Here is a 12,730-nt window from a genome sequence, read left to right as displayed (position 1 = left end):
AAACCACATCACACGTAAATTGTCACCACTTCTGAAGCGTGTGCAAAGTTTCATGATTTTTCGAGCACGTTTTGTATTTGCCACACTTCCTGCTACCAGCAGGTGGTGCTATTGCTATAATCATAATGAGCATTGGCATGTGTTCAGGACAGGACTCTTATCAAACATGTGAAGTTTGTGGCAGATTGAAAATTGTATGCCTGAGTTACTGCAGGCTGTCTGTGGTTGCCTAGCAACATCAGAACTGCAAGCAACATTAATATTGAACTTATCTGATCATGCATATATCACCAAAAGGCCGAAATTGGGTGAACTAGTGCAAAAAATGCCCGTGCAAAATCAGTTTTTGTGTGTGTTTTTAGTAATTGTTGGTTTGGTGTGTGCTCATTGTTACAATTACACAGCAAAAGTTCAGTGATATTTTTATTTGTGCATGGTAAAAAGCACACAGTGAACTCCGAGAAAACGCTATGCTTGAGCAAACAGTTTGTGAATAGGCAACTACAAATGATGCCCGTGAAAGAGACTGTGAACGCATTGAATAGGATATGTTTAGTTGGTGAATAGCATAGGCTACTATTACACAGTAGCGACAACGTTAAGCGCACCAGAATGAAATATAATATTCAGAAGTAAACACTAACAGCATAGCTGACTTACAGATTCAGTTTACATCCACAAATGAATAAGCACCTCGATTCAGGGAGCAGTGCAAAGTGCCCGTGCAAAATCAGTTTTTGTGAGCTGATCGCCGTCAAAAAAGTTCAGGAGATATTTCTTGCGATGGCAATATGATCAAAAATAACTTTATATTGATTCAATGGATTAATAGCATTTAAAAAAAAAAAAAAAAAGTCATGAATTTATTGCATTTTTGGGAAAAAATAATCCGTTTTTATAATAAATCTTAAAAAATTCAAATCCAGATTTTGATTTTCAATGTTGTTATAACCTAAAGATGCTATGTGAAAGTTTGAAACAGAAAATAGTGGTTTTCACACATTTAGTGGTTATCTCACATTCGAGAGATATGCGAATAACACACAGACAGACAGACGGACGTTTCTGTAATTTATAGATAGATGGATTTATCACGTTCGGGAACCAAACTATAATATTCAGAAGTAAACAGTGTAGCTGACTGAGTGTTTATGTCAGAATGTTTATTTTTAAACCACAACCTTCTTGGGGCTTCTTTGACCGATACAACTCTCTAATGTCAGAATGTTTATTTTTAAACCACAACCTTCTAAAAATGATATATTTAACGATATCTTTTGCATTTCTCATCCAAACAATGTCAAACTTGGCACTGCACTTACTCGTGCCCGTGGCAAGACACCTGTCGAGTTTGAAATCAATCGGACTAACGGTTCGAGAGATATGCGAGGAACAGACACACACACACACAGACAGACAGACAGACAGACGTTCCTGTAATTTATAGATAGATGTTTGTCAGGCCGCCGAGGGCACACCCTTCGACGAAAACTCTAGATCTTCGCAATTTAACGTCACAAAGGCCTTAAGATTACACTCACCAAATTTGAAGAGTATCAGATCAAATCTGTAGGAGGAGTTCGTTAAAGTACAACATCAGGAAATTACGAAAAATGCCCAAAATCCAGGAGGAAGTTCAAAATAGCTCACTTCCTGTTGTGTTTAGGGCTATGCTCCAAGAGACTTTTCTGTAGGTATTGGGTCATTACATGTATGTACCAAATTTCATACCTGTACGTGAAACCAGGAGCCGGGGCAAAATGTGGGGGCAATAATTTACCGAATTTGCCCCCCACAATTCTGAAAACCATATCACACGTAAATTTTCACCACTTCTGAAGCGTGTGCAAAGTTTCATGAGTTTTCGAGCATGTTTAGGCCCTCTAAAAAGCGATTCACTTTGGAGAAGAAGAATAATAATAAACGGAGCAAAAACAATAGGGTCCTCTCACCATCGGTGCTCGGGCCCTAAATAATCACACCAAACCCATAATGGGAATACAGAATAAAATCGTATTCATGATATGGGCCATTATAAAACTTACAAAGTAAACAGGCTTGAAACGATCTAATTATTTCTCAAGTAAAAAAAAGCAGCAAAATTATGGTTTTCTTGTATGTTACAGTAAAGAATAGCACTAACCATGCCAAGACCATTCAACTGTAAAAGAAAAAGTTAAAATAAATTTAATGAGTACCTGAATAAAACCGTCTGTCAAATGCATTAATTTAGGCCACATCTAAGCATTTATTTGCCAACTGGTTGTCCAAGAATACACTAGTAATTTCGTTGGTTGAGTTTATATGAAGAGCTGAGAGAGAGCTTAAAGGAGAACTTGGTAACTTTTTTAACTTAATAAAACTGTCTAGAAATCATTTTGATGGTTAAACAACCTGTTCTGGTGATATTGGTGACTTTCCCCGCTCCCCCCAGCGTTCCCAGGCGGAAAACCAACCTTGCAACTTGGGCACTACCGTCCCGGCAAGACAGAAATTGGAAGTCTCGTGAGAAGCGAGAACGAGAACGAGCGCGAAACACGAATTGCTTTACGGCAATTTGACATAAACACACACGCATGTATGATGTATTACCAGATTTTACCCACCTCAGTAGACAAAGCTCCACACGATACAGTTGGCTTGCTCCGATCATAACAAACGCACATGAGCAGCGGTAGAGAGGGGGAGGAGGCTGAGTTTTTTACGACCGTGTTGTGAAATATACGCCCCACCACAGCTGTAGGGGGAGCTCGTGGGGAAAACATGCGACAACAAAAGGGAAAATCAGCGAAGAAGTGACTAGAGTTCGCTAGAGTTGCCGAGTTCTCCTTTAACATCTTCAACACTGATGTGTAATAAAGAAATTAAATAACTTAAAGTCCCCGTAGTCAATGTTGGCCCTTAAAACTCATCTTTGATCACCAAAATTACATATTTAAATGTAACCCTTGCCTTATAATATCTTGAATGTAACTCGACACCCTCGCCTCATTTAGTATGCGCGGTTCTATGAATATGCAAATGAGCCCCGCCTCCACTTACTCCCTCAGCTCAGAGATCCACTGGTTGTCGATCACACGTTGATCTGATTGGTTACAAGGTAGTTTGTGACGTCAGAAACACCAGCGATTTCAAAGCGTGTTTTTGAGACTGTCTTTGGTTCACTGCAGTTTTAAGGAGGAAATACTCAGCAATGCTGTCGACTTATGAATTTACACATGGCTTGTCTTAAAGCAGATTAAAAACACCACATAGACACATAAACTACATTAACAGCTGGATCTTCACCACAGGGGGACTTTAAATGGAGTTAAATGGAATAAGAATAGGAAAGACCATTAAAAGGACTAAAAACAAACCCTGTCTTTGATTTCACTGGCCGTCTTGTCATTAGCCTGAACACCGGCAGACAGAGCAGCGTCAGCACCGTCACCTCTGGACAGCTTACACATCAGCAGAACCACTCCAGGTCACATGGGTCCGCGGGAGCGACTAAAAATGCTGTATTATGACAGACAAGTAATAAACACACCGATGACACGTTAGTGAAGACTCAGTGTGTGTGTGTCAGAAACCGTGATCTGGCTCCAGACTGAACATGGAAGAGCTTGAAGAAATGAGAGAACACGGGCACAAGGTGAGCAACTTTGTTTTTTTATAATCATACATAAGACCGCTTGAATATAGTACAAAGGGTTTGTCCATTACTGCCCCTCAGTGACACGTTTAATTTACACAGAAAGTCCTGATCTTACAACCTGTGGATAGAGATCCCAAATATCCGTCTGTCGTTCATCATCATCATCATCATCATCATCACCACCACATGTCCTGGAACCAAACGAGGAGTGAGTGCGAACCGGACGGGAAGCCGAGGGGAGAGTCGGACCAGGGGGAGATTTCAAATCATAAAGTGTGACCTGAAACGCTGTTGATGTTTGTCTCTCTCACACACACACAAACGCACACACACACACACACACACACACGCACACACACACACCTCTGCTTTCAAATGGACCCATTTATTGAAGCGTGTGCCATTAGAACACAACTAAACGTAAAGTTAGTTCCTGTACTACGTATACTAGGTCACGCTGGAGTATACGAGCATGAGGCGCCGGCCGAGAACACACACCATACCCTGTCTACAATAGTGAAGTATAAACATCTACTCTCCGTCCCGTGTCAACCCTAGAGTTTTGCATTTGTACTAGCGTCGTCATCGTCGTCAACTACTTTGGCCTGGAAGCACTGATACCCATTGACTACCATAGAGGACTTCCACTGCATGTTACCAAGTTGACTTAAATGTACTCAAAATACCATTAGGAAAAAAGTAGTGAGTTCTAAACTTCCTTTATTAAAAAAATATAAATATGTACATAAATTCTATTTCAGCTATTAAAATGGGGTCACAAAGTAAACACCTGAAGCCTGTTTCTTGGACTCCCTCCGTATGCCGTGACCACAGGAACCCTAGAGAACCGTCACACACACACACACACACACTCGCTGCCGAGAGAAGATCTCCGACTGTCCATCTGCTCTGGGACCAGCCGAGCAGCTCGAGTCCACCGAACCGACCGACCGACAGAACACACACACACACACACACACACACACACGCCGACGGGACGCCTGAGCTCGTGTCACGCACACCGCCGATAAGAGCAAATGAAGAGAAGGAAACACAGAGCGAGAGAATCTAAGCGATGGCCTCCAGGATCGGGCTCTCTGTAATGTGCCAATCAAACATCATCACTTCAGTTCTGGCAGTCCTTTACTGACACGACAAGACACACACCTTCGCTTCAAAGTGCAGAACTGCTACATTATTGGTTACAGACATCTATGTTCTATAAAAAAAACGCCTTTGGTACAATAAATTATCAAAAGGGAGAAACAAAAAGAGTGGTGTAAAATTCACAGCATAATCGTGAAGCCAAATCAAGAAGAAGCGGGCGGGGGGGCGGGGGGGGGGGGAGGAAAGTAAAACACACATGCTGCGCAAATCAGAGCGAATGAGCTAAAGCGTGAGAGAAGAAGAAGAAGAGGAGGAGAAGGGACACGGCAGTCCTGCGGCACAGAGGAACTCTGGGTAAGAAAGGCCTCAAATCACCGTTCTCGAGTGTGTGTGTGTGTGTCGCCAATGAAGGGTGTTCGCACGCCGCCCGAAAACACACGAAAGCTTTTGTCACTTGAAGAAGACGACGAAGAGAAACGTCCGGCTCGTCGGTCTTCCTTCAGTCCGTAACGATAAGGCCATATTAAAGAACCACCTCTCATTGCACTCTGGGAAAGCTCTGCTCCAAGCACACGATCGCACGACATGAAGAAGAAAAGGGGGCGGTCGTGACACGCTAGCCGTCTCCCGCACGCGTGTGTGTGTGTGAACGAGCATCCGAAGCCATCTGAGACCCGGCTCGGCTCCGGCAGCGCTAGTCTCGCGTCCTCAGGCTAGTCAGGAGCTAGCGACGGAGCTCTGCTGCACACACACGCCCGCCATGGGCGACTCCTCGCGCTCCAGGCCCGGCCTCAGGCCCATGTGGGCCTCGGCTCTGTAGTGGCCCGGGCCGGAGCTGGAGTGGCCCGGCACGCCGGTCTCCTGCCGCGGGTTGGAGAAGGCACCCAGCCCGGCGTGGCCGAAGCCCAGCGCGTGCGGCAGCGGGCGGCTCTGGTAGGAGTAGTGGTGGTGTCCGGTGGAGGAGGAGGAGGTGGAGGAGGACGAGGCGGAGGAAGACAGCGAGGTCATGGACAGGTGTGTGTGTGTGGCCTCCAGCGAGTCCTGCGTGGAGGCGCTGTGGGACGGGGAGTAGAGGCGGGGCCGGGGCCGGGCCGGACCCTGGCCCAGCTGCGGCGGGTGGTGGTGGTGGTGGTGGTGGTGGGGGTGCAGGGCCTTGGGCTGGTGGGGGGGCACGTGGAAGGTGGTCTCCTGGACGGGGTGGGTCTCTCCTGACGCCTGCTGAAGCCCGTCTCCCCCGACCCAGCCCAGCGCCGGCACGAACGCCTGTCTCGCCTGCGGAGCAACAACACACATCGGCAACATTAGCGCTGTCGAAACGGCGGAAAAGCTTCTTAAATATGAGCAGAATTCGAATTCTAAAGGCAATACTTAATGTTAAGAGGAAAAGAGTGCTGTGTTGTCTCCTGTGCCCACAAGAGCAATGAGCAAATATAAACCACATCACGCATCGCATCTTTTATTGAAATGACATTCACTTTTTAAAGTGCAGTAACTCTTGAAAATAAATTTCTTAAAAAAAAAAATGTATTTCCTTAAAGGTGACATATTATGCCCCTTTGCACCAGATGTAATATAAATCTCTGGAGTCGCCAGAATGTGTGTGTGAAATTTCAGCTCAAAATACCAGATCATTTATTACTGCTTGTCAAATTTGCAAAAACACACAGTTTGAACATGTCTCTTTAAATGCAAATGAGCTTTAGCTCCGCCTCCGTTCAGAAGAGGGCGGAGTCTTTACACGAGCTTCAGAAACTCCGGCAATAACAGAACAGGCCAATCTCCCTCATCCGGAATCCCAGAATCCCCAGAAGCGAGTGCAGCCTTACGGAGAGACTCAGGAAGAGTTTCACTTTTAGAAGACTCCATCTCGAGACGTATGTTGAAAAAAAAAAAAAAGTTTTTAACACGTCAAGAAAACTGCCTCTTTTTCTACTAAATTTGTGCCCTTATGTCTTAAAACATGTTAAATCCTGCATTAACTTTTCATACGGTATTTTCATTCAAGGTTATATATTCATTTTGTAAGAAAACAACAAAAAACCCTGCAATATGCCCTTTAAATATTTTACTTTCAGAGCAACTCTATTATGGAATCTAATATATATATATATATATATATATATATATATATATATATAATTGTTGTCAATCGATTAAAAAATTAACTTGATTAATCACACATTTTTTCTTTTTTTCCGCAATTAAAAACACTTACATTTGTTTAGGTTTATATATTTTATAATGTAATAATTTCACAGTTAACCTACAAATTAATGTAGAGACAGCATAAAGGCCAGTCTCACTGATACTAATACAGCTATTGATATCTGGATAAAACTTATTTCTCCCCCCCTAATTTTAAACATTAATTATAACCATCCAACATTACAGTGTAATTGAAAGCTATAAATTTTTTATATTTTTTTTAACATTAGGCTTTAAAAAAAATAATAATATGACAACTTTTAATTTAAGTAAACTCAACAAACAATCCTCACATAAACCTACAATAAATGTCATATTTACCTTTGCCCTTCCTGTCTAACAGGTAGGACGTATACAAAAAATGAATAAAGTTATCAAACAGTCTGCACCGCATAAATTATAGATTAAATATAGACTAATGCTTATTAAAGCTACAAGAGCTCTTTAGTCAATAGCAGTGAGTGATTTTCTCTGGTGCCTTTGTTCTGTGATTAACTTTACTGACAGAAAGCTTTATTGGCTGCTGTCCCTTTAAGAGCAGCCGCTGCTGCAGGACACGCGCCTCATTCCCTCACAACTCTGCGTTCAAGACTTTATTTCACTAATTTAAGACTGCTCTTATGTTATGAGGATACTCACAAAACAGACATTTTGGCATAATTGTGTGTTATTGTTCGTTCAAGCGCGAAAGAGGACCGTTTTCTGGCAAGCAGTCTGTGCACTGCACACGATACTGGCGCGCGTCTTTCTCTGTGTGTATATGTCACATAGACAGGCAGCGCGTTTAAAAGCATTTACATGAATAAGAGCGGGATCATATAATGTAACGCTACCCAAAGAATGACAAAAATTAACGAGTGCTGCATTTGTGTTAAATACTTTAGCGTGTTAAACTGGACAAAAATAAATAAATAAAATGCAAAGTGAGCTTCAATAGCAGATGTCGAGCTCATGAGAGAAAGTTACTACACATAGTTAATTGCTGTCTGCCTTTTACCGTTGATTTGTGGCTGTCAGACTGCATATGAGATTTTAAGGCGTTGATTCCCCTTGTAGCTACCCAACTTAAAAATACCTTTTTACAAACGCTGCAAAATCCTTCTTTATTTTGACCACCAACGGGCTGCAATCATGTCCTAAATTGTTTGTCTTCCTTGCACTTTACCATTTTTCTGGTCTAGTTTTATTCCTGTTGTTCCTGCTGTTCAAAATGACTGACTCGCGGCACCTCCACAACTTTGCTCCGGCCAGAGGCAATCACCAAACTGGTTCCGCGCGTTTATCACACTAACGTACATATTTTGCGACAGCAAATAAAAATGATTTATTATGAAGGCTATATTCAAATAAATTGATAATATAAAATTTTCAAAACGATACAATTTTTTAATGCCGTAGGATTACAATTTAATGCTTTTTAATGCCATTTAAGGCCTTAATTATAGCAAAATCCATTTAGTGACTTTTAATGCTTTTTAAAGCCCCGCGGAAACCCTGCAGTGGCTAGCTCTTCCTCAGAGCATCTGGACCTTATAATCATCAACTTCCTGATATAAACCCGTGCGCACACCGACTACAGAAACCGTAGCTGGAGATTCTGGATCAGCTGTGTGTAATGCTTGTGTGTGTGTGTGTGTGTGTGTGTGTGTGTGTGTACCTGTGGGCAGAGGTTGTGGCAGTCCATGCCCACTGCAGCACTGAAGTGTCCTCCGCTGTGCCGGTGCTGATGGGTCGGGTCGGAGCGGGCTCGACCGCTGGTACTCGTTCCAGAAGAACCTCCTGCAAACACATACGATCAGAGTCAGTGCCACAGAACTCATGAGCTCAGATGTGTGTGTGATAGCGCTGTCAAAATGGCTGAAAAGCAAAATTCTAATTATATTCAAATTTTAAAAGCAATAATGTTAGAGGAAGAGGGCTGTAGTGTCTCCTGTGTCCACAAGAGGCCGCAAGCGAGCGCAATAAGCAAATATAAACCTAATCAAGCGTCGCATCTTTTATTGAAATGAAATGACTTTCACTTTTTAAAGTGCAAAAATTTCTTAAATAAAATATAATTTTCTTAAATGTGCATGCAAGGAAAATTAGGTTACAAAAGTGCATCAGTAACCTGAGAAAACACACTTCAACACACAGCGTAATGAACATGAACACAACAGCAAACTGACATTCAGAAACACTCACTTCTGCTCTCTACATCTACAGATCATCAAACACACACACACACACACACACACACACACACACTTCTACTCTCTACATCTACAGATCATCACACACACACACACACACACACACACACACACACACACACACACACTTCTGCTCTCTACATCTACAGATCATCACACACACACACACACACACACACACACACTCACTTCTGCTCTCTACATCTACAGATCATCACACACACACTCACTTCTACTCTCTACATCAGGGGTGTCTAACTCATTTTCACTGAGGGCCACTTCAGCATTATGGCTGCCCTCAAAGGGCCGGTTGTAACTGTAAGACTTTTAAAATGTTAATATAGTGTCTTTATTTGATTATTACTTATTTAAGTTACAAATATTGTATATGCATTTAGAGGGGTGTTTCTAGGTTTTAAAAACATAAGGGGATGAGCCAGAAACATGAGGGGCTGGGTAATAATGATTTGATACAGAGAATAATGTATTATTGTATATATGCAGGGGTAAACTGGCTCAAAAATTCAGCCCTGGCACTGTAGCCACACCAGCACACATTACCACACAGACACACTCATTCAAATGTAAGGTAGTTAGGGGGGTTCGGGGGCTTGCTCCCCTGAGAAAATTTGGATTTCTCAGACCTACATATGTGCATTTTAAGGTGTTTAAAGGCCAAAATTTTTTGATAACAATAGCTTTAAAAGCATGTCAGTGGGCAGTAGCATAAATTATTTGTCAAGATAACAGATTCTTAAAAATGAGAATGAGGATAAATATTGCAATGAATGATCCACACTACAAAATGGAAATGCAGAATGTTTCTGCTTATTGTTGACAATACACAATCACATATTCCAAACAGGAATGGCCTTAAATGAGAAATCTTTCAAGGATTATTTTGCATAGATGTTACATTTCAATCGAACACCAGTGCAATCTTTTTGTGTCCAGAGGCAAATGAGCAATTTATATTAGCATTAAAGATTGGTTTCAGCAACTTGTTTCTTTCCTGAGTTAATCATTGTTTTTGGCACTAATCAGTTTTAAGTTCAATTGTTCACTCATAAAGACAGTCACTTGTCGCCACCTACTGGCTTAATGATGCAAGTGGCGCAAACACAGATAAGCGGAGTGATCCAAATGGTGCAAAGTTTAAGTATACAGTATATTAAAATATATTAAAATAATATAAAATATCAATATATTATTCTTCAATCAGTTCTATGCAGCAGAATCAGATTTAACAGATTTATTTTTTGACCAATTGTCAAAATAAAGTATAGTCCTACAAAGCTATTTTTAATCAAAGCATGAGCAGAGCAGGGAGAGGACCAGTGAACGAGAGTAATTTTACCAGTGTTGCCCAGCACGGCTATACACACCATGACTATACACATGTTACAGCACAGTAGTGCTATTGCAAAAAGAAACAAGTCCAGAGAAATTTCATGTCGGCACGTTTTTTTAGTGGACTTTGCCTTTCCGGTGAGCGTGAGCAGAGCTCGCAACACACACACACACACACACACACACACACACACACACACACACACACACGGAGGTTGCTTGCGGAACATTGAGCAGAACGCGCTGTGAACACGGAGCGGAGAGCACAGCGCACACACACAGCGGAACGCGCTTAGAAGTTATGCATCTTCGGAAGCGGACTCGCACGCAAAGTCATAAAACACGTTGAGCCAGAGTCAAACCATCGCCGAACACGGAGGGGCGCGGCGGCTTTTTAGTATCTTTCGGCCAGAAAATGTTATTTTCGGACGAAATTTTTCGGCAGCCTAAATTTCCATATGCTCTCGCGGGCCATATAAAATAACGTGGCGGGCCGGATTTGGCCCGCGGGCCTTGAGTTTGACACATGTGCTCTACATCTACAGATCATCACACACACACACACACACTCACTTCTACTCTCTACATCTACACATCATGACACACACACTCACTTCTACTCTCTACATCTACAGATCATCACACACACCAGACGCTCTTGATCTGAGCGAGTGCTGAGCGCTTTCTGTTGACAGTGTTTCAGCTGATGAACACACAACACACACACACAACCACACACACACACACACACACACACACACACACACACTCACTAACACACACAACTCTGACCGATGTGCAGGAATGATCAAGTGTGTCGTTGCACGATTTTCATTAAGAATAATAGGCTAATGAACTCACCATTCAAGCAATCCGCCCCCGAATTGGCGCTAATTTGAAAGTGAAACTAAAATGCGCGCGACCACACGAGCGAGCGCGTTCTCAGCTCATTCCTATGGGAAGACTCTCAAGTCAAGTCAAGTCATCTTCATTTATATAGCGCTTTTAACAATGTAGATTGTTTCAAAGCAGCTTTACAGAGAATCTCGCTCTGCTCCACCAGTATGAAAGCATGTGCGGACGTGCACATTTTACTTTCACCTTTAGATTAGCGGTTTAAAAGCCCCCGCCGGTGTTACAGGTGTTGTTGCACGTCGATTAACCGGTGGGAAAACACCATCACATCTCTGGCAGGAAGACTCTTTCAGTTTCATTTTTCAAATTAACATTACAAGCGCTGTACACCGGATAAGCTAACAAAAACAGACCGCGTCATCATCATCATGTCTCGCGCCTCTGTGTGAGTGTGTGTGAGTGAGTGTGAGTGTGAGTGTGTGTGTGTGTGTGTGTGTGTGTGTGTGTGTGAGTGAGTGTGTGTGAGTGTGAGTGTGTGAGAGAGTGTGTGTGTGTGTGTGTGTGTGTGTGTGTGTGTGTGTGTGAGCGAGTGAGTGAGTGTGTGAGCGAGTGAGTGTGAGTGTGTGTGCGTGAGTGTGTGTGAGTGTGTATGTGAGTGTGTGTGAGTGAGTGAGTGAGTGAGTGAGTGAGTGAGTGTGTGTGTGTGAGTGTGTGTGAGTGAGTATGTGAGTGTGAGTGAGTGAGTGAGTGAGTGAGTGTGTGTGTGTGTGAGTGAATGATTGAGTGAGTGTGTGTGAGTGTGTGTGAGTGAGTGAGTGAGTGAGTGTGTGTGTGTGTGTGAGTGTGTGTGAGTGAGTGTGAGTGTGAGTGAATGATTGAGTGAGTATGTGAGTGTGTGTGAGTGAGTGAGTGAGTGAGTGAGTGTGAGTGTGAGTGAATGAGTGAGTGAGTGAGTGTGAGTGAATGAGTGAGTGAGTGAGTGTGAGTGTGAGTGAATGAGTGAGTGTGAGTGTGAGTGAATGAGTGAGTGAGTGAGTGTGAGTGAATGAGTGAGTGAGTGAGTGAGTGTGAGTGAGTGAATAAGTGAGTGAGTGTGAGTGAGTGAGTGAGTATGTGAGTGTATGTGAGTGTGTGTGAGTGTGTGTGAGTGAATGAGTGAGTTATTATGAGTGTGTGTGAGTGAGTGAGTGTGAGTGAGTGAGTGAGTGTGTGTGAGTGAGTGTGAGTGAATGAGTGAGTATGTGAGTGCGAGTGAGTGAGTGAGTGAGTGAGTGTGTGTGAGTGAATGAGTGAGTGAGTATATGAATGTGAGTGAGTGAGTGAGTGTGTGTGAGTGAGTGAGTGTGTGTGAATGAGTGAGTGTGTGTGAGTGAGTGAGTGT

The 12,730-nt window shown here is 42.8% G+C and overlaps 2 protein-coding genes across 2 annotated transcripts in view; both read right to left on the bottom strand.

Annotated features, from left to right (window-relative positions):
• Positions 1-131, bottom strand: part of hlcs (holocarboxylase synthetase (biotin-(proprionyl-CoA-carboxylase (ATP-hydrolysing)) ligase)) — a 106,115-nt gene extending 105,984 nt beyond the window's left edge. Inside the window, exon 1 of the mRNA XM_081355162.1 lies at positions 1-131. This exon is cut by the window's left edge and continues 73 nt beyond it. The gene's annotated coding sequence lies outside the window, so the exon portion shown is untranslated.
• A 3,502-nt stretch (positions 132-3,633) lies between these two features.
• Positions 3,634-12,730, bottom strand: part of LOC308683506 (dual specificity tyrosine-phosphorylation-regulated kinase 1A-like) — a 55,577-nt gene continuing 46,480 nt past the window's right edge. The window contains exons 27-28 of the mRNA XM_081353967.1: positions 8,610-8,731; positions 3,634-6,019 (exon numbers count right to left, since the gene is read on the bottom strand). Coding sequence (XP_081210093.1) covers positions 5,465-6,019; positions 8,610-8,731 — 677 coding nt within the window. The 3' untranslated portion in view covers positions 3,634-5,464. The remainder of the gene's footprint in view (positions 6,020-8,609; positions 8,732-12,730) is intronic.

This window comes from Scardinius erythrophthalmus (assembly GCF_964197995.2).
Source record: "Scardinius erythrophthalmus genome assembly, chromosome: 23".
Classification (NCBI taxonomy): Eukaryota; Metazoa; Chordata; class Actinopteri; order Cypriniformes; family Leuciscidae; genus Scardinius; species Scardinius erythrophthalmus.
This window is presented reverse-complemented; position numbering and strand designations above follow the sequence as displayed.